Genomic DNA, 22,458 nt, shown 5'->3' with positions numbered 1-22,458 from the left:
GCAATAAACCCTCCTGTACCACAGCACTCTGCGCCCAGAGCAGTTCCAGCCATTAAAAGAACATAAACATGAATAACCTGGACTGCTCTCAGCTCCACAGCCTCCTGCCCATAAACTGGAAGCTGGCATTTACCCCCTCATGAATCCCAGGGCTGGGGATTTAGGAAACACATCCCCATTTCCTGCCACATCAAGGGATTCCTCCAAGGCCTTCCTGGCTGCAGCCCAGAATGACCCTGCTTGACCAGTGATGCCTTGAGCTCCCCTGGCACACGATGGGACCGTGGCAGGTCCATCTGATTGTCCCTGCTGCTGTTTTGTCCCCTCGCTGTGACCCTACTGTCAGCTGCCAGACTGCTGTGCAAATGCAGTGCAAATCCTGCCCATGGTCCCCAGCGTCCCAGCCCTGCAGGAAACCTACAGTGAAGTTTCCACCAGAAACAACAGGAAATTTTCCATTTGCTCTGCTTTGGAGCAGCAGCTCCACGGACACAGCTAGGCAAAGGCTGGGGAAGGCTGGAGGATCTGCACAGAGCCAAGCAGTGCTTTGGGAATAACAAAACCTATCCCTGGGGTCTGCAGGGCTGCCCAAACCATGGGGATGGGCTCTTCCTTGTGGGACACACAGCACTGGTGCCCCCGAGCTCTGGACTTGCTGACCCAGCCACACACAACCCCCAGCACTGATGCCCAACAATATCTTATGACCCCAAATCCTCCACCCAGCTTTGCCAAAGCCCATCCTGAACAAGCCACGGAGCTGCCGGTGCCTCAGGGCCTGCAGCTCCCCCTGACAGCCCCCAGTCACCTCTTTGGTCTTGCCCAGGATCTTCTCCACCAGGATGAGGTAGTTACCAGCGTCCCGGCTCACCAGCTCCTGCAGGCTCCAGCAGTTCAGGCACAGCCCGGCTGTGGGGACACAGAGCCACGGTCACTCCGAGAGCCACTGGCACCCCAGCCCTGCTCAGGAGGGTCAGAGGGGGATGAACAATGGCAAGGGGGCAGAGGGAAGGTGTTGACCACAGGCATGAGATCCGGGCAGAAGAACCAACCTCACATCCCCCCTGGAGCCGGACCTAACCCTGCACACTGGTGTTTGTCTCAGTGACACCTGGGGCACCTGAGCACCTGCATATTCACAGCCCAACACACCCAGCTGGGCTGGAGCCTCTGCCCCAGGAGCCAGGGGAGTATCCAACATGCCAGAGTGTCTTGGGCTGCAATACAGGATGTGGGCAGAAATGTGTATTCTATCCCCATCTGCTGCAGCCGGGTGGGGCAGTGACCCTGATCTCCTGGCACACATTATCTGCTAATGGGCCATCTTTAAACCAGCTGGGGCAATCATCTTTATCTTTTCCACAACCCATCCTCCTTCCAGGAACAAATAATTTGCTGATGTGCCATTAAGTCCCACTGTATGACTGATAAAATTACATCATTCCATTGGGAGATGCTCCACACAGGGAGAGGAGCCAAACATTTCCTACCTAGATAAAAAAGTGAGATTTTGGACAGAAAGATACCATCTTTTCCACTGGACTTTCAGAGAAAAGCCAGACCTTTCCACATCATCCCTGGAGCTTCAGAGGAAACTGCACCTTCTCCAGGAGCACTGCTCCAGCTGAACCACATCTGCCCCTGCAGGAGGATGCAGCCACCATTGAATGGGACTGTGCCAACACCCTGACTGACTGACGGGTGTCAGCTTGGATTCTGACTATGGCAGGGTTGGGATTGTTCTTTGTAATACTGCATTTCTATTTTAATTTTCCTAGTAAAGAACTGTTATTCCTAATTCCCATATCTTTGCCTGAGAGCCTCTTAATTTCAAAATTATAATAATAATTTGGAGGAAGGGGGTTTACATTCTCCATTTCAAAGAGAAGCTTCTGCCTTTATTGGCAGATACCTGTCCTTCAAACCAGGACACAGAGTTACCAGGTGCCAAAGCAGTTAGCAGGTGGGAGCAGGATCCCCGGGAGCAGAGAGGGAGGCTGTCCACGGCTCGGGAGGGGCCAAGGTCACCAATGAAGATGCACCTTGTACAAAGAGCACAAACCAGACTTCACGTGCCAGACCCTAAATCCAAGGGCAGTGAGAGCACCACAGCTGAGGAGCTGCTGCCATCCCCTGCCCTCGTGCTCATCCATCCGGCTTTGCTCCACTAAACCAGCACCACCTGATTTTTCTTAAGACAGAGAATGAGTCAGGTTTATCTGCCAGCAGCACAGGCAGCCCAGGGAACACCCTGTCCCCAGCTGGAGCAAAGGCAGAACTAAGTTGGGCTTATCCCAGCATCCCACTCAACTAAACCCAGCCTGACAGTGAGCGAAAGAAAACCTCCTGTTGCAAGGGCACAGCCCAGCAAAGCCTCTGGAGAGCCAAAGGAAATTGTCCCTTTGGGAGAAGAAGGCAGCAAAGCCTCTGAGCAGGCAGCAGGAGCTGGGCAGGGGCTGCTCAGGGAGCCTGGGCTCGGCTTTGGTCGTTATCAGCAGCAAAGGTGCCAAGACCAGGCACAGCAGTGCCGTGGGCGGCCTCGGAAGGATGAGGTTTTGCCATTTCTTTTCTGAGAAGTGCCCCAAGATGCCCTCTTCCTCCTCCTCCTCGCAGAGCAGCTCCTTCCTGGCCTCAGGGGGTGGCATTTCCCCTCAGAGTGGGCAGCTGTTGAGCTGGAAATCCAGAAGCAGAGGCAGAAATGGCACCTCCCGAGCTGCCCACGGCACTGGGCACGGGCTGCGGTGCCGTCAGCAGTGACACAGCCCAGGAGGGGGTGGAAGGCAGGAGGCTCCATTTCCTCCACCCCCAGAGCTGCTGCCACCATCTCCTCGCCAGAGGGAGGTGGTTTCTCCTGGGACTGCCCAAAGGAAGGGCAGCTGGCACAGGGAGGCTGCAGGTGCCCAAGGACAGGCACAGCCCAAGGCTGGCAGCCACAGCATCCCTTGGGAAGCACAGCAATCCAGCCTGCAGCAGCGCAGAAACACGAGGTGGAGATAGATGTCCAGCACAGAGGCACCTCCTGGCACTTCCACCCAGCCTGGGCAGAGATTTCCAACAGGAAAACCCAGCAGAAGCCTGGAGAAATCAGCTCAAATCTGCCAGCTCCCCAGCACCACCAGAGCCAAGCCCAGGGCTCTCCTTCACAAAAAAAACCTTTTTTTTTCATGCTCACCAGGAAGAAATAAAACATTTTTCTTGTTTTTCACACTCCAACTTGACCATGGTCCCTCTCCTGCAGCACCAAGCAAGGCCAGCCCTGAAGAGGTTCCTCCACAAGGAAAAGATTTTCCTTCCAAGCACTTTTCTAACAGTGATTTCTGTGAGTCACAGATAATTCATTTTTATTTGCTTTCTCCAGTAAGCTCTGCAGAAAGATCTTCTATTTACACCCCTGAGCTGGCCATGGGCTTATCCAGGCTGTAAATCTGGGACAGTCAAACCTCCACAAACCCTCCTGGCTGACTTCACAGCCCTCAGCTCCTCATCCTTTGCTCAGGGGGAGCAACATGTTGGAAACAATTATTCACCCTCTCCAGAGCAATCTTGTGTGAAGTTAGCACAGAAAAATAAAGCTTTAAATGATTTAAAAATGAACAAAATTCAACAAGGTCTCAGCCCAAAACGCTGTGACATGGTGTGTGTTATTTTGGTATACAGAAAGGGTAAAAAATTAGGGGAAAGCAAAGAAATTGGGAAACAGAAGTGAAAAACGAGGAAGGTGAAGGTTCCAGCCCAGCCAAGAGCAAGATGAAAGCGTTCACTGACTTGTGAGGATCAACCCTGCCACAAGCAGCAGCCTGGACAGGACAGCAATAATGAAACTGTCATTTGTAGCTTGGGGAAGGATGTGACAACCTCTGCTCCAGTTTTGGAAGGCAGCAGGGGACAGCTCTGGGCTGTGGGCACTGTGCTCTGCTTTCCCTGAATCCCTCCTGCCACCACAATGACCAAAACCTTCCCACTCTGGCTGCATGGGCTGGGATGGAGACAGCAGCTCCTTGGAGGCAGCAGGGGAGAGGGCACTGGGGGGTCCTGGGGGTCTCCAGCAGCAGCACTGGGGCTGGGGCACAGCAAAGCCACCAACACCCTCCAGGGCACCCTGGAGATTCCTGGCTGAGCACAAATCCTTTGGACAAGACAGAGATTTTTGAATGCAAGACACCCAAAATTCTGCCAGGAATGCCAGGTATTTCTGCCAAAGCCACAGGAGGCACAGGAAGGGGCCTGGGGGCCAGGGGAGATCACTGGGGATGGGACTCAGGGGGCACAGCCCCAGCCCCAACCCCTGCCCTGCGCACCCCAATCTTTGCTAATGAGCTGGAAAAACGATGGAGTTGTTGTTTAAAGGCTTCCCCAACGCAAAGAACAGTGCTGAGGGGCTGGGATTAGAGCTGTGAGTGACACAGGAACTGATTGATGGTAATTACAGCAGAGGTGAGCTCTGGGCACACAATGACCTGCTTGGCCACAGGGCTCCTCTGGCCACGCGCTGTCACCGTGCCAAGCACGAGGTCGCGCTTCCAGGAGCCAGGAATGTGGGTCACACTTCAGGGCCTCTTCCCAGAGCAGAGGAAGAGAAAAGGACACAGGAATCTTGGGCAGAACTGCCCCAACCAAGCCCCCAGGTGATGTTACAGCATGGAAATGCCATCAATTCCAGCGGCTGTGAGGAGATGGCAAAGGGATTCCTCTGGGATTTGGCAGCAGGTAGGATCCTGCCAGCATCTCTTTGTAGGGAAAAAGGAAAGCAGAAAGGATTCAAAGAACTGCATAGACAGAAAGGAATCAGAACCTGGCAGCCCCCAGATTTTTTCATCCACAAGAGCGTTTGGCAGCAATTTAATCACAGCTCACAGACACAGCTACGAGGCAGAAAGATCAAAATGAAATTCAGAAATCACTTCTGCTCATTGCTGCTCTGCCCCCACCACGTCAGCCCCAATCCCTTCACAGTCCCCTGGACATGGCTCAGCTCTTTATGGCCACCATGGTATCTGAGCCAGGGTTGAACTGATAACAACATTTCTGTGCTGTGTGTGTGACAATGCAGCACGGATCACAGCCCCGCCTTGGGGGCCCGGAGCATCAAGGCAGGGCCGGCTGATTGCACAAAGGAGCCTTTCCTCGTGCTGAACAAAGCCTTCTCCTCTCCCCAGCTCACTCAGGGACAGCTGGCAACACGCACGACTGCCCTGCTGAGTCCTTACAGGGTCAGACCTGATGTGACCTGCTCAGGCTCCGGGAACATCTTCCTCTTCCAGCAAAACGCCCAGGAGGACTGACCAGGCTGGGTGCTACCTCTGACCACTGGAAGGGAAAAGGCCTCCAGCAGCAGCAGCAGTTCTCTGTAACCCAGAGAGTCGTGGGTGAGACACCCCACCAGGGGCCCATGGTTAGCAAGTCACCTACCAGCCCATCTGCTGGACACAGCATCCCTGCTGAGCCCGTGGAGACACCTCTCCAGCGCGTGGTAGATCCTGTCCTCTGTGCACGTGGTGTGCTGCATTTTAACTCATCTCCTGAATCTAAGAGAAAAGAAAGAGGAGAATTAATAAAGGATTGCCCTTGATAGCTCCAATGTTCACTGGCAATGGTCACAAACCCACCCCAAATGGCCAGGGAAGGCTGCAGAACTGTCCCCTTGCTGCCACACAGCCAACATGAAGGAAACGTTCCCATGGCCCTGTGGCAAGGGGGGAAAGCTCTGTCAGGGATGTGAGCCCAGCACACGAGGATATTGTGAAATTGTTACTGCAGCCCTGTCACATCCCACCTCTCCCCCAGGGCCCAGGGTGCAACCTGAACCTTGGCTGGCAGAGACTGCTGGGGAGGAAGATTTAATCCCACCCAATCCATACCCATCCGTCTGGGACACCAGGAACAGTCACGCCTCTTCCCAAGGTCACTGCTCCAATGTCCCTGACCATGAGCAATCAGAGCTGACCAGGGGGACATTCCCCCCTCCCCTGCAGCCCAGAGGGACTCTGGGGAGGGTGTCCTCCTCTCCCAAGGCACAGAGATGGGTCCATCCCACACGTTCTTTGCCTCTCGTTTAGAAGCAAAACAAATGTACAAAAAAAGCTGAGTAAGAAGAAATAAAAGCTGCCAATGCTACAAAACCACCTGCAAGGTGGCCTTTGCTTTCACCCTGGGCAGCAGCCATGCCACACACCCACATAATTCCCAAATATATCCTAATTCTCTGCTCCTTTGGCCAGCACCTGCTGCTGGTACCCAGCAGTGGCTGTGCCCATCACAGCCCCACCCACCCCTGCCCCAGAGCTGCTGTGAGCTCGGCAGATGCTCCACATCCCTCCTTGCCCCATGTTCCCAGCACCTCCAGCCACACTTCACTGCCAGTAGCTCCCCCAGAAGGGCTCAGGAAAGCTGTGCCTGGCTGCTGGAGCTCCCTGGGAACACAGGGAGCCGCCTCCAGCGCTGCCCCTGCACTGGAGAGCCCAGCAGCAGCTCCCCAAGGGCGAGGGCACACCCCGAGCACCACTGACCTGCCCAGGGCTCGCACTCTCCTGCACCCCAGAGAGGCTCATGGGCTCCTCCTCCTCTCTGGGCCACAGCCAGAGCCTGGAACTGTGCTTGCAGCAGAGCTTTAACCTGTGCCTGGTGAGAGGAGCACCACGAAACGCTCGGTGCCGCGGGAAGGAGCGGGGAAATCGCAGCCCAGCACCTCAGTCATGCTTGTGGCAGGAGAAAGGCAGTCAGCAAGAGCCCAGAGTGACTCACTGACACCTCTGCTACACCCAGCTCAAAAAACAGCTCAGCCCTCAGATGGGAACAGGCTCCTCACCCCACAGCAGCCCCACCATCCCTTCCATCGTGTCTTAGCACACAACAGGCAGGGAATTTAAAATAAAATATACCCAAGCTATTGATATAACTTTCAAACCACAGAACACACTCTTTGGGAGGTTTTTTCCTGCTGTGCCACGGACCACACAGGAACCTGAACCTCCTCTCCCAGAGCAGTGCTTATGGAAGCATTTTCCGTGGGAAAGGCCTCGCTTCATCCACCACAACGCAGCAGAAGCTTTGCAACCTTTTCTGCTGTCCACCCACACTGAGCATGATTCCAGGCCAGGGGACACTTCTGGAGAATGTAATCTGACTTTCAGGAGCCCTGTTAAGCATCTTGAGAACACCAAGGAAGCAAGTGCAGAGGTCAAGGGTTTGGAGAACGCTTTGCTTTCAGTGAGGGTGTTTGTTGAGCACCCCCACATGACCCCAGCCCAGAGGTGGCACAGCCCTCTCCACACAGCAGGGACAACAGCTGGTTTTGGGAGCCCCAAGCCCTCAGAGAAACCCATCTGCCTCAAGGCTTTGCCCCATTTTCAACAGATGCCCAACAATTCCCAGCGCCAGGGCTCAGGACAAGGTTGAACCCATCCCCTCTGAAGGTGTGAGTGTCCAAAAGGGCAATTTATAAAGATTAACTTGTAATCATTTTCTAGCCAATTATTTTCTAAAAAAACACTGATTAAAGTGAGTGAGAAAAGGCCCAGCACACCAAAGATCAGCTTGGGAAGTATCCTAAGACTATTTGTGAAATTGTCCTTGCATGGGTGCCAGATCCTTGGGGAATTTCCATCCAAGACTGCTTAGTTAAGAGGCTTCATTCATCTCTGTGGGTCACAAAGGCGAACAAATTAAGTGTTTCTGTTAATTAACACCAAACTGGTAAATATTTACCCCTTGGTGGGAAGTAGGAACTTGCTAACCATTAGTTTTAGATTCTCCCTTGTCATACTTGAGGCAAAAAGTTTGTAAAAATGAAAAAAAAATAAAAAATTTTAAATAGTACGGAAAAGAATTACCAAAAAAAAAAAAAAAAAAAATTTTCCTGCTGAGCTGTGAAGTCACCAGAGGTCACGGGAAGCCCTTGGGGTATCACAGCTCCCTGACAGGGACTTTCCACTCAGCTGGGACCCACTGGGGTTCCCCCACTTGCCTTCAGTGCCCTGGAACCTCTCCCTTCCAGGGTTTTTCTGCTGCTCAGGATCTGCTCCACGCCCAGGAGCAGAAGGTCCCTCAGCAGCCAAGGTGACATCAGCAGCTCTGGCACCGCTGGGACAGGGCACAGAGCAGCCTTTCCAGCAAGGAAAATCCCTTTTCTTGTTTTGAGGTCCACCTTCAACACTCAAAGGACTTCCCTGAGCTCCTTCTGCAGTGGTGGAGGCCAAGACAGCCCTCAAGGGATGAGACCAGAGGGAAGAGCTCAAAGCTCCAAAATTAAGGAGGGAAGAGGATCAGACCCCTCCTTGCATAGCAAATCCCCAGAGCCTGGATGGCTCCACACACTGCCCTGGGAAGTCACTGCATGCTCCAAACCCACTGCTCCAGGAGGGCAAACCCAGGAACAAGCTGAGATCGCCCCTCCCGCTGCAAATCCCAGCAACATCTCCTTGGGATGCCCGAGGGCAGGAAAGGACCTGACAAAAACCTTCCCAGAGGGAATCCTGCAGCAGGGGAGCAGCCACTGCTCCACTGGCACTGAGGAAAGCCCGCGGGTGCCCTCCGGGCAGGACAACTCCCTTTCCCACTTGTTCCAGGGCTGAGCATCCTGGGCAGGAAACAGGAGAGGAAAAACAAAGCCTTTGGCTCTCGAGAGCAGCCCTGAAGACACTGCCCAGGTTCGGGAGCAGTGGCAGTGGGTGGGGGCACACGGATGCCTCGCTGGGCTGGTGCCAGGACGTGGCTCAGCACCTGGATCGATGCTGCTGGAGGTCTTTGGGCACTGGGACCAGAACAAGAAGCCTGATGAGGTTGAAGGAAACAGGAGCTTGGGCTGATGCTGCATCAGAAGGAAAAACACTGAACTTGGTTTAAAGCAAAGGGATCCTACCCAGAGATTTTTTTCAAGGTAAGATCCTCACACAAGCTCCCTAGAAAGTTCAAGTCCTTAGAGCTCCACCTGAGCTTTCTGCCTCCTCCAGTTCATCCTCCAGTTCATCCTCCGCAGGAGCAGACAGGAGCTTTGGGAGATGCATCCTCGCTGCAGAGGAAGAGCTGGATTAGGAGCACGGAGCTGTGCCAGGGCAGCAGCACGCGCCTGGCACCTGCTCCTCCACTGACACTGTTTTTCTTAGATTACAGAACAAAATCTTGGGTTTCAGCTCTTTGCTTGCAGGATTGTACTGCCTCCCCTCCACCTCACACAGGAGGCAAAGATAGAAACCCGGAGCGAGGGAGGCAGCAGCTGGAGGAAGCCTTTGTAGAACACGGGGCAGTGCGGGGAGAAAGCTGCGATTTTCAAGAAGAACGTCAGCCTCGGTGTGTTTATCAGCAAGTGAGAGCTCTGCACAGAGCAGGAGATGAGGGTGATAAGATGCTCGCTGAAACCACACCAAGGCAGGGTATCAGGAGATCCAGGAGGCAGCTGGTTTGACAAACATCCTCCCAGGGCGCCTGAAGAGGAGGCTGTGCCATCCAAACCCCCGCACGGCTCTGTACAGGGTTCTGTCTCACTGAGCGGGGGCAGAGGCTGCTGGGCCACTGAGGACAAGGACACCGAGCCACGGTGGGGACCTCGAGGGACATTCACTCCCTGGGCTGCAAACCCTCACTCCAGGGAGTCCCCACTCCCTGAGCCAATGGGGGAAGGGGCAGCAGAGAAGGAACACAGAGAATCATTCCCAAATAGTGGCTCAGGCAGTGATCTCATCTTAAAGCAGAAGACAGAACTCCTGGCACAAGAAGAAAATCTACTTCTGGAATAACAAGAGCACCTGTACCTGCAGGACAAGGGTGCTGAGGGGCAAGAATGACACAGGACATCCCACTGCTCACAGGAGGAAGTGAAATCCTGAGTTATTAGTGGGAAATGGTATTTTGGGAAGAGGTGAGGTACCAGCCCGTCAGCTCCCTTGAGAGAAAGAACAGGACCAAGCCCTACCCAGGTAGCCTTTCTGAACTGCAACGTCTTACTTACACCAGAAATGTGAGAACTGGAGAGATCTCAAAGACCAACAACTGCAGAGCTCCCTCAGAGGCAGAGATCACTCCCTGCTCTCGCTGTCTCTCAGAACTGGGCTGAAGGAGAGGCTCCCACCACGGGGCAGGGAAAGCACCTAACGTGCGAAGCAGTTTCAGAGTCCCCCGAGTGTCAAACTGCATTTACAGAATGTGACACAACAGGGGCAAAGCAGCACCCAGGTTTTACACCCAGGGCTGGCTGCCTGCTCCCCCTGTGCCAGCTGGGCACTCACAGCAGGCACCGGGGGGCTGGGGATGTCCTTGGCAGCAGTGCAGGAAGTGGGATGAGCCCAGCCCGAGGAACTGAAAGGTGACCTGAGATTCATCCAAACTGCCACCAGCTACAGTCACAGCCCTGTGAGCCTCGTACCTGGGGCTGCTCAGCTCCTGTGAGGGACAGCCACGACGGCCACTGTGCCCTGCCTGTCCCCCTCCACCACGGGCAACATCCCCAACATCACCCAGCTCACAGCTGCACTGCAGTGCATGAGCCCAGCACGGATCCAAGCCCTGAGATGCTGCTTTGCACAAAGAAGCCCAAATTAACTCACAGCTCCCACTGCCATAAGCAGAGGGTTCTGTGGGAAGGCACAACGGTGGCCATGGTCAGTCCATGGCCAGGGCACAGATTCCTGTCAGACGGGGGAAGCAAAGCCTGACCTAACAACTGCACGTGCGTGGTCAGTTCTGCTGCTGCTCTGTCTGTCGGGCTGACCACGGCCACACAGCACCAGAATGTGGCAGAAAGAAAGATCTGCAGTCAGAGGGGAAAGGTCTTCAGCTTAGGAAAGAGCTTAAAAACACTCTGCAAGCAAAGGATGGATCATCATCCAAGGCAGGGAAAAACAACATCCAGGAAAGGCAGAAAAAAGGGAAGTGCTCTGCCATCCGCCTGAGATGAGCAGCCTCTGGTCATCAGCTGTGTCTAAACAGCAAACCCACACCCAAGGCATCCAATCCCAGCTCAAATCTGGAGATGGGGAGAATTGTGTGTCCTGGGTGCCAGGCCAAAATCCCAAATCCAGACACAGCCTCACTCCCGACCAGGCAGGACTGACTTTTCTTGCTCAGGACCTCTCTGGTGCTTCCCTCCCAGGGAAGGGCAAGCCCAGCAAGCCCTGAGAGGCAGCAAGACCCAGGAGGGTGAGAGAGGGACAGGGGACAGCACAACCGCACGGGTGACACCGGCAGCGCTCAGCGTCGCCTCACCCCGAGCAACGCCACCCAAACACCCAAATCCCCCCAAATCCTGTGCGCAGCCAGGGAGGGGTGACCCTGGCGTGGGACGAGCCTGAGCTGCAGAGAAGAGAGGCTGCCGGGGCTCAGAGCCCAGCCCGCAGCGGCAGCGCTGCGCTCGCTAATCGCGAGTGGTTTTATCGCCCCAGCCCCTCCCGGCACAGCCCGGCCTCCAGCAGCCCCGGCTCCGGGATCAGAGCAGGAAACCCACACGGGGCTCAGAAAGCCTAAGACGAGTCAGCCCCACTCAAAGCCCTCTTTCCAAGCCCTTGGTATCGCTGCAAAGAGGAGTTATTCAATGGGATTTCCCAAATCCCAGCCCCAAGACTACCTCCGTTAGCGGCCAGAGCTTAAGGCTGGGTTTGGAAGGTGAAAAGCCAAAAAAAATAAACCCGAGAGGTGCAAACAAACAACAGCTCCAAAGTGTAACTGCCTTTGTTCAGGCGATTTGGAGAGAAAGGCTCCACTGAAGGCAAGAAAGAAATCAAAAATACAGGGAACAGGGTCCCAGCACCACCCACCCCGGCTGCCCTTTGCTCTGGGATGTCCTCGAGTTGCTGAAGTCACAGAGATGTTGCTGGAGCATCAGGAGCAGGACTCACACCACTCCCAGCATCACAAACCAGCTGCCAAGGAAGCACCTTTGCCACATCCTCTGCAGCACAGAGGCGGCCTCGGGAGCAGCCTTGGTGATAACAGACATGCTTGACCTGAAATTTAGGACTGACTTGTCCCAGGGGTGTGCAACCAAAGCAGCAAACTGAATCACAGGAGGAGCAAAACCAGGACTGCATGATACTCAGCAAAAAGAACAAAGTAATTGGAGAAACTGTTCTGAGGTGAAGGAATTCCTCAGTGAATGGAGAGGATGTTAAAAAAAAGAATCTGCCCATAGGGTGCACAAGGAGAGACGTGGAGAGTTCAAGGAGTCAGAACAAAACCTTGCAAATCATCACTTCAAAACAGTGTTTGCCCTCATCTGACTGTGATTCAAAAAGCAAAAATCGAGCCAGAAAAAAAAAACTTCTCACTTCTGATCAAAGGAGACATTTTGCTCCACACACCAGTTTAGATTCACCCAGCTAAGAGCAAGCCCCCAGCAGCCAGCTCTCCCTGGGACCAGAGGCATCCAGGTGGGAACCTGCCCTCAAGGACATTCCTGTGCTGGTTTGCCCTCCTGCAGCATGCCTGAGGCATCCACAATCGGGAGCTCTGACTGTACTCCTGTGTCTCCAGAACTCCCAATCACTTCCACTCCCTGTGGAAACATCGTGGCTTTCCGGGATCAGGGACGAGGCTTTACCCCCGTGTAAGGGCAGGTGAAACACCTGGATCAGCGTGGGGAGCTTCCCAGGGGTTCTCCTGCACAGGAGGCAGAACTGCTGTGCTGGGCAGTGCCCAGGCCTGAGCAGAGACCAGAGGGACGGGGAGTGTCCTCCCTGGGGATATTCCAGAGGTGCGTGGACACAATCCTGTGCCCTGGGATGGCCCTGCTGAAGGTGAGCCACTGGGATCCCAAGGGCACTTTAAACCTCAGAGCTGCCATAAAATCCAGTTACCAGAATTACCCTGTGCTTGTCACAGCTTTCCCACCTTTTCTGTTTTAACCTGCAGCACTCACAACTCAAGTCACACCTGGATTCAGCTGGGCACTCGGGACTGGTTCTGTGAGTGGCCTGCATGGTCTTTTTTAACCATTGCATTTTAAAAATAGGAACAGCACAGGTTGAGCCAAGCGAGGCCACTCTGCCAGCACAGGGGGAGGCTCGGGGCACGTCCCGACCGCACCGCAGCACTCTCGGCCTGGCAGCAACTCATTCCCCTTCTCACTTACCTTCGGGGAGACCTCACGTTATTTCTGTGCTTTTTAACTTCAAAACGCGAACTCGGAACAGCCGCGAGGTTATTTTGCCAGAGTTCAGGCTGGCGGCTCCAGCTGCAGCTCCCGCTCACCCCGGCGGGGATCAAAAGACTGGGCGAGCTGCTGGAGGTCACCTCCCGGGAAGTCCAGCTCCCTCCGGGAATATCCTGCACTCTCCAAATTAACAGGGGAGGCGTAAAGACCCCGCTAATTAGCGGGCCTGGCCCAGAGCTATTAGCGGAAGCCAATTAGCGGCAATTCGCCTGTCCCGGCGGTGGATAAACACTCGCTGCTGCTCTGGGAGGGAACTCCCCGCGGCTGAAGTGCCAAGTGCTCTTGCTCGGAGCTCTGTGGCACCTCGCAGGTATTTCTGCTCTCCTCCCCCGGCTCCGGACCTGCGGCAGCTCCGTCTCCTCGCACCTGGCGGGCGGTGCTGGAGCTTCTCCTGGGCACTGCACTTCCTTTGCTGGCACCAGCATGGAAAACTGGAATCAGTGACTTGCCCGCGGTGTTCTTGGGGTGAGGAGCTTTTCCAGCTTGGGGGGAATCCTAAAGCTTCGTGTTTCGAAATGTCTGTTGGGTTTTTCCATCCCCCAGCTCGATCTGTAACTCAGCAGCACCAGGAGCATCCCCCAGGCTGTCCCAGTGCCCGACAAGGGGGTGACAAGGCCCGACACTCCTCATCCTGCCAGCTCAGCTCAGCCCCTAAACCCAGACAACACGGGACAACTGGTGGTGTCCAGTGCTCCCAAAGGGAGCCACAAGTCCACAATCAAAGCCCAGAGACCTCTCTGTGCCTCAGTTTCCCCTCCAACAGGAGCGCCAGAGGCTCTTGCTGGGCACAGCCCTTCAGCTGCAAAGCAGTGGCAGGTAAAGGTGAACCAGACCTTCCTTTCATCCTTTCACTTTTATCTCCTACTGTAACCTCCCCAATCCCATTTATAAACCTGGCAGGCAAAGCTGGCAGAGCAGGCCATGCCAAAAAGGCGTTTTTATAGTACATAAAAACAGGCTGATACTTCACCGAGGTTATTTCTAACCCACAAGAACCACTTGCCTTAACCAAGACATCCTGCCACGGGCACCCAACACAGTACCCAGCCACCCCTCCTCAAACTCTCTGAGCAGCAAAACAATGACACACAGCCAGAACTGCCCATGCAGCAGCAAACTGCAGAAATAAAGCAGCACATGAGAAAACCACGTGTTCCCAGCAGCACTGCAAGCAGGGGAGCTGTGGATTTGACCACTGGGACCAGAACTGCCTTGGAACTGGGTTTGTTTCTTTTTAACCCAAAATTTCTAAGAAAGAAAATACAGAACTGCCTTGTCCAGACTCTTGCTGCAGCAAGTGCTCAGCTCAGTAAATCTAATTAATGAGCCAGGAAAAGTGTCACTCGTTTGCTAACTACTGCACGCAGGGCTGCCAAACAGACAGATAAAGGATTTAGCTGGGGCCTCCTCCAGCCAAAGGAGCTGGGAACCTGGCAGGGAGAGCAGGAGATTAGAGGGGGCTGAAAAGAAAAGGAGAGGAGGGGGAAAGAAAAAAAAAAATCCCACTAGATTAGTACTTTGCAAATGCAAGCATGTAAATCAGCTTAGGTTTGATATAATGCCACCCTTGTGAGCATCTGGGCACAGCAGCGCACAGGGCCCGGCTTTATTTGGGCTCAGGAGTCCCACGCCAGCAGCTCCCTCACAAAAACTGCAGTTCTGTTTTTATCAGCTCTGGAAGTTCGCACAGGAAGCCAATTAGGGGAGACCTGGGAACAGAGGAAGATTCATAATTGCAATTAAGGCTTCAAAGTGCTGATTCCAAGTGCAGCCCTTACATATTCAAGCTGGGGGAGGGAAAAAACTCCACAAATTCATTGAAACATGGAGCTTTAGGATACCTCCCAAGCTGGAAGAGCTCCTCAGCCCCAGAACAAGGCACCACCTGGCTCAGCATCAGCTCTGAGGGGCCCAGGCAGGACCAAGAGATTTGGGGTTAAATCTGCATCAAAGGGGTCCAACATTTGTCCCTTACTGCTACTGACCCAGATCCTTCATCCCATCCTATCCCATCTAAAGACATCCTCATAGCTCTGGCCCCAGCCATGGCTCTGCTGCTCCACTGTGCCACGGGCAGGACAAAGGGCTGAGAAAAGCTGAGAGAAAAGGAAACTCACCCAAGGTGTCAGGGCCAGCCCTGGAGGTGTGAGGGAGCACAGAGGGGCTGCAGCAGCTCTTGTGCCTCTCAGGCTGGCTCTGCTCTGCCCCTGCCCGCTGCCAGCCCTCGCAGACACTTCCCTGTGCTGGCACCTCCTCTCCTCACACACTCCCAGCTTGCACTCCAGCCCCTCCCAGCATCTCCTCTCTGAACAGCTGGAGAACACCTGGCTCCAGCAGGCAGCAGAGCTGGGGGCTTGGGCTGCTCCCCACTCTGGGGGTACTCCTTCTTCCTTCCCCCAGAGCCCAAAGCTGCAGCAGGAGCCCTGAGCCCTGAAGGTGAAGTGCTGCTGGGGGTGCTGTGGGACCCCAGAGCCCACAGGGACAAGGTGAACCCCCCTCAGTCATCTCTATCCCCAGCATGTCCCAAATTGCTACTGCTCTCCCCCATGGGTCCAAGTCCTCCTCTTCCCCCCTCAGCTGCCCTGGGGAGTTGTTCCCAGGCACAGCTGTGGTGTGACCTTGGAAAGTCCTTTGTGTCTCTAGAAATGCACTGGCTCTGGGTGTTTTTGCATAAGTGACTTTCCCTGGGATGTTTTGCCCCAGTGCTGAGCACGTAGGGATCAGTAATCAAATGAGGTCAAAGAAAACTACAGCCAAAACCCAGCAGCCTCAGTGGAACAGCCAAGAGCATCCCCACGAGTGCGGCTCAGGCCTCTCCCTCCCAAGCAGCTCAAGAGAATCATCACAAAGTGGGAATAATCCTGTGGACATCAGCAGCATTCCACAAGATCCAAAACAAGCCATAGGCAAGCATGGGTTCCCAAGGGTGGAAAACAAGAGAAGGCAACTCTGCCTGCAGAGCCTGCAGCCCCCATCCTCTGGCTCTCCTGCCATTGACACTTCCTGGCTGGAGGAAGCCCCAGGCCAGGAGCAGAATCCATCCCCACACAGATCCCCTCCCCAGCCTGTGGCTGGACACGGTTTCCAAGAGCAAGCCACACTTCCGCAATTTCAGAGATCTTCTTACCCCACCTTCCGTGTGCTGGGCCAAAAAGAGAAGTGCTCGGAGCCGGGGGGAAGTGGTGGCACCCTTTCCTAGCCTGGAGGAGGATTTCAGGCTCCTGCACATCCGAGGGGCAGCTCTGGCCACGCTGTGCAATGGGGCTGGCACTGCACAGGGCCCGGCTTTGGGGCAAGCGGTTCCAGGAACCTCAACAGTCATCAGCAAGAAAATACAGAAATAAAGCCCACACAGAAATGATCTGGTCAGAAATAAGCAGGCTGTCAGATACCCCAGCAGGGCATGTGGCCACAGAGGGCTGGGCAAGGAGACACAGGAAAGCAGCTCCAGCCAAGGACTCTGAGCTCCCCTAAAGGATGGCACACGTGGGTGAGTGGGCTCAGGCAATCCTGGGGCCTTCCCTCCTTGTCTGAGGGGCCAATTCCCCTTCAGGCAGCACTGTCTGGTGCTCAGGAGGAGCAGAGCCACAACCAAGAGATCCACTCCTCCCTGTGTGCTCATGGAGCTGGATTTCCCCCCAGATGCTGAAAGAACAGCTCCATCCTGACCAACTGCTGCCAAAAACTGCAGGAGAGGCTCTTCCACCATCCATCACCAGGGTTTGCTCCATTTGCTCAGCATGAGGGCTCTGTTTTCCAGTCTGGATGAGACTCAATCATCACTCCTTTCCTTGAAGCCATCAAAGCCTGGATTTCTGCTGCTACGATGGAAATTTCATCCCCATTTAGAGCAAAAGATCTCCTGCATCCCTTCCCCAAGGGGAGTTAAGCCCCATTACCAGAAGCTCTCTGCAGCACACTTAAAAGTGGCTCAGCCCTTAAGAAATTCACTATTTACAAGTTCCTTCTGTAGCTCATCACCAGAGGGGCACCTCGGGGTGTTTTCTGAGGGAATATGCATGAGCACTGGAATTACAGTGCATTAATTAGCAGGGAGAGCATCCCAACAGTCACAAGGTCACGAGAACACAACATCCTGAATTCACACCTTGTTGGGAGTTACTGGGGGAGCAACATGCAAGATCTGCCACCTCTAAGAGCTTCCATCCCCCTTGAAAAATGAGAGAAATGGACTTTCTCTGATGGACCAAATCCTCAGGGACAGCAAAACCCACTGGGGCTCTACAGGGAGGTAAAGAAGGAAATTCAATGCCCAGTCCTGATGGTTTGGGGGCCTAAGAAATAAGGGATGGTGAACATTTGCTGTTCTGGGATAAACTACAAAGAAAATTTGGCTGCATTTGGTATCAGTGGCTATTGACCTACTCCTGAACAGACAATGCAGCCTCAGCCTTTCAAATGGGGTCACTCGAGTCTGAGGGATGGAGCTGCCTGTGTGAAAGGCTTGGTAAGATAAGAGACAGTTTTACTTGCTGGGTCACACAGATGGGCAAATTCACCTTCCTGAGCCATTTAGGTCTTTCCTGAGGTAGTTCATACCCTGGCCTCACCTTCCCAGCCCCCCCTCTCCCACTGGGTACAAATTACTGGCAAAGAAGTGTCAGGCAGGTCAGGCTGGGCCAGGGCTTCCCACACAGAAGGCATTGCTCAGGTTCCATCACTGCTGAGCAGGACAACCCCACCAGAGGAGCGGATTCAGCAGGAAAACCCAGTTCCCCTCCAAAAACTCCCCAAAGCACAGCTGCTCAGAGAGGGAGAAACCACTGGGGGACTAAAATCCACACTCACCACCAGTTAAAGAAGGCAGCTGCCATTGCTGGCCTACAAAATACTGATCTTGACAAGGATTCAGTTGAATTGAGTTGTGCAGAGCTGGCTGTGGATGGCCAGGGGCACTGTGCTCCCTGAGTTTATTCCAGCCAACAGTCCTGGTTCCTTACAACACCACCAGAAGCTTCAGGATTATCATCCTGAGCCCCAACAAACGATGGAGTCCAAGCAAGATGGAAAAACAATAAATCATGTGGTGACTTTGGAGCACCCCATCAGCTCTTTGCTCTGCTGTGGAGCTCTGTGGTGACTCTGGGTCTATCCAGGGACAGGAGTCATTGCCTTCAACTTTACCTATGCAAAATTGAGGTGATTAAACAAATTAACATCTCCAGACATACAACACCTGCTGTGGAGGGCAGCTCAATCCACTCAGCTGGAGCCCCTCTTCAGGGCAGTCTAAGTGGAATTTTTAGGCCATCCCTAAGCAAGACAACTTTCATCCTTGCTCTCCTGAACTGCTTCCCACATGCACAACAGGAATAATCCCACTTTGCTCTCCCTCAGACCCACCAAGCCAAGACTGGCAGGTTTCAGCAGCCTGGGCTTTGCTTTATGCCCAGGACCACAGAGACAAACCCATCTCCTTTCCTCTTGCTCCCATCAGCAACAGCAACTTTGCAAACAACATCATCTCCAAACCTGCCTGGAATCCCCCACACTTGGCCTGGGATGGGGGTGGAGAGGTCACCCAGGACATCACCAACCCCACCCCACCCCTGCCCACTCACTGGGCTCTGGGAGCTTGGCAAAACTCAGCCAGGTTAAGACCAGCCTCTGTTCTCCTCCTCAAAAACCCCGAGGCCAACAGAAATGACACAGATCTGATGTGAGTAAGAGCAGCCCAGTTTTATAGCTTGGTTTTCAGAGAGGAAATGCTCTTGTTCCTGGCAGCAATTCTGAAAACCCCTGGCCACATGATGCAAGAGTTAATTTTAGCCTCTACCAGTCATTGTCACCACAGTGAAGGTTGAAGTTCCATGCAACATCACAGGCAATTCCTGGTTCCAGGTGAAATTCCAAGAGGATTTAGGCTGGGGACAGCTGTGGTGTGGTCACAGCCTAACAGGAGCTGGGTGTCACCAGCAGGGCGGGATGGAAACCCCAGGGCTGCTCTCTAGGGAAGCTGGAAATTCAGCACAGGACTTCCTGTGTGTCACAGGAGAGATGGGGGGAAAAATAAAAAATTTAGCAAGTGCGTAATTTAGAGAGGGGAAAAAAAGGTGTTTCCCAAAGTACAGCAGCAGCCCAAGCTGCTCCTGCTGAGAGGGAACTGAGGGACACAGCACTGCCCAGGGGCAGGACACGGGACATCGCTGCCGTGCCCACTCCCCTGGGTGCAGCTGTTAAACCCCAGGTGTTTTCAGGCTCAGCAGGAGACCCTCCCAAAGCCTGTGGGACACCTGGGCCTGGGGTCCATGCTCTTCCCAGGAGCTCCTGGCAGCTGAAGATGCTACAAGGAATGTTTGGATCAGGAGGGTGCCCCACATCTCCTCCAGCAGCTGTTCACTGTGCAAGGTCACGTGTGGGTGGCACTGTCACATTCAGGGCAGCATGGAGCTCAAGGGAAGCGCCAAGCCTGCAACAGCAGGAGAGTTCTCACCCCCCATTCTGTGTTCCACTGACCCAGCACTTTCCTGTGCTGCTCCAAACCCTTCCCAGCACTTCTTGCCCCCCATGAATGTCCTGTGGCTCCTTGCTCAGCTACCCTGGCTCACAGGGAGGGCTGCTGGGCTGGGTCTGTTGGGTTTTTTTCATTGGAAAAATATCTCCCAGACCATCCCAGTAAGGTGGCACAAGGGTCCCCCCAGAGGAGACCCCAACCCCTGCCCCACTGCCCTCCCCTTATAGCTCCCTCCTGATGCAGGAGGGGACAGCTGATCCTAATTCCTTCTGGCTATTTGGAAAAACAAGTTTACACGTGAGATTTCAATTGGCTCTGTCTCTGCTTAACTCCTCCAGCTGTGAAACAAAGTAAGTGAGAGACAAAGCCCTACAAAAAAGCAGCGTGACCATTTCTGAGGGCTTTTTGTGAACTCTAATGCCAAACCCACTAAACAGATTAACTTCCAGCATAAACAAGCAAGTAAATCTTTCCCCCAAGGCCCTGTGTATCCAAAGGAAGCTTTAGAAGTTGCTTCCTGCCATTGTGGAGGCCCTGCTGGGAACCCAGGAGCCTTTTCAGTCCCTGGCTTGGTTGCCCAAAGCCTTCAGTTTACTCCCAGCACCGCTGGCTGCAGCACCACAAAGGAGAGATGATGGCAGGGACGTTTCTGGCCAGTCCCCATCGCCCTCAGGCCAAGGGCAAGCAGGGCTGGAATTCACAAACCTGATAGGAGGGTGTGAGCCCCACTTCAAGTGGTACAACCACAGCATCCCCCTCACAGTGAGGGGAAGAAAGGAAGTCTCCAAATGGGGGGACAGCCCAGGGAGAGGGGGGCACCCACCCAGCAGTGGCCAAGCCCAGCAGGCTTCATCCCTGAGCACCCTCAAACAGCCATGGCAGCATCCACACTTCCTTGGGAAGGAGGACAATGAGCCCAGAGCCTGAAACCTTTCCAAACCCCGTGTTCATCTCTGGGAAGCTGGAGGCCATTCCCATGTCCAGATGTGCCAGACTTGCAGAGAGGAAGGGGGCCAGGCAGCACAAAGGGAAGGTACTGGCACTGGGAGGTTGGGCCATGGCCCATCCTTTGGGCTGGCCTTGTACAACCAGAGCTACATCTCAGCCCAAAAACCATGGAGAACACAAGGCAAGAGGTGCCCCCTTCTCCACATGAAGAACCCATCCATGACTCTCCATCCCCTCTCCCCAGCTCAGGGACTGGATCTGAAGGTGACACCAAGAGCAACCCAGCTCTGAAGAGCCTCCAGCCAGGCCAGCACAGCCCTGACCTCAGAGAAAGCTCCAAAATCCTCCCAGGCACCCATCACAGGAGCAGGGACATCAGCACATGAACTTCCAGCCCCCAGGTCCTGCCAGGATGGGCTGGAGCATCCTGGCACAGGAGCTTTTCTCCCAGAAAGGGACAGCCCTTCATCCCAGCCTTGCTCCTGGGAGCTGAGCTGACAGTGACTGTAAACACCCAACTTCCAAAGGCTGTTCCCTCCATCCTAAAGCATCACCCATGGTGATGCCCTGGTTGGAGCTCACCTGGAGCCAGTGGGACCTCATTTGACTCTCACCTGGAGCAGGTGGGATCTCATTTAACTCTCAATATCCTCCATCACTTCTAAGCCCGCCACTGGGACCTGGCAGCTCAGGGCCATGGAGTTCCCTCCCAGGCTCTGGGTGAGCTCTGGGCCATAAAAGCGGGTTTGCAACCATTCCTCCACACCCCGCAGTTCCCTAAGGGAATAGCGCCCCTGGCATGGAGACCAGATCAGCCTGCGGACAATTGCCAGCAGCCCTCGGGGAACAGTAACCTCGTTGGCTTTGATTGCAAGCCAGCTAATTGATCCAGGAAGGCGGCAGGCAGGATCCCCACAGCTGCATGAGGAGCAGCAGGGATCTCTCCCAGCCTGGAATTCCTGCATTCCCACTGCAAAGCTCCACACCTGAGAGATGCTGTGACTCCCCCCGGCAGCTGCACACTCGTGTGTACCCATTTACGAGCTTTATCAACACAAAGACACCGAGAATGAAGAAACATTAGCGGAGTTTCACATGTACAGACTGCCAGAAACAATGAGAAAAGGGAAATGCCACCTGAAAGGATGGGAGCTTGTTTGCCGAGAAGCCTCTGGGCTGAGGGTTTAAATAGACACAGAGCGATGGGGGAAGCAGCTGAAAGGGGAAGCGTTTCATCCTAATTTGAGACAACAAAGAATGGGCCTTTGTGCAAGGGATGAAAAACACTTCTGCAGGCTCAGGGACACGGTGCCTTTCCCAAAGCGTGCACACAGCAGCCGTGGCCCATCCACACACTGGACTCGGCAATCGCGGGACTGAGAACACGCCGGAGCGGCCGCACAAACCCTCCAACACGGGACACAGCCACCGCAAATTCCCTGCCCGGCCGCTGCTTAGGGCAGTCACAAGGTCAGGGTGAAGCTGAGCCCTTCCTGCCCAGACACAGCAGCGCCGGGACAGTGCCCCGTGTCCCCAGCACCGGCACCCCCGTCACATGGGCTGCTCGAGCCAGCTCCGCTCACTTTTGCTCTCAGCCCACCCCAAAACAAGCACCAGCAGCGTTTTGGGAGCACCCAAGCTGTTCTCAGCCCGAGCACTGCGGGCATTTTGAGCAATGAAACAGCATTGGAGGGGAAGTCATGGTCCAGCCCCATCTCTCTTACTAATACAAACAGCCCATGCGGCACCCAGAGTCACTGATAATTGTCACAGCGCAGGGAGCGCGCTCCTATTCCCCTTTAACTCGGCCAGCGGCTCACGCTCACATCTGCTGCCCAGAACCACCTGCGGTCCTTTTCCCTGGGCACAGGTGGGGAGGCACCAGGGCACCCCGAGC

At 54.4% G+C, this 22,458-nt stretch overlaps 1 protein-coding gene across 2 annotated transcripts in view; it reads right to left on the bottom strand.

Annotated features, from left to right (window-relative positions):
• Positions 1–22,458, bottom strand: part of PIK3R5 (phosphoinositide-3-kinase regulatory subunit 5) — a 43,957-nt gene that overhangs the window by 17,538 nt on the left and 3,961 nt on the right. For both annotated transcript variants that reach the window (XM_056506055.1, XM_056506056.1), the window contains exons 2-3: positions 5,410–5,525; positions 809–909 (exon numbers count right to left, since the gene is read on the bottom strand). In XM_056506055.1, coding sequence (XP_056362030.1) covers positions 809–909; positions 5,410–5,506 — 198 coding nt within the window. In that variant the 5' untranslated portion in view covers positions 5,507–5,525. The remainder of the gene's footprint in view (positions 1–808; positions 910–5,409; positions 5,526–22,458) is intronic.

This window comes from Oenanthe melanoleuca, chromosome 18, assembly GCF_029582105.1.
Source record: "Oenanthe melanoleuca isolate GR-GAL-2019-014 chromosome 18, OMel1.0, whole genome shotgun sequence".
NCBI classification, from domain to species: domain Eukaryota; kingdom Metazoa; phylum Chordata; class Aves; order Passeriformes; family Muscicapidae; genus Oenanthe; species Oenanthe melanoleuca.
This window is presented reverse-complemented; position numbering and strand designations above follow the sequence as displayed.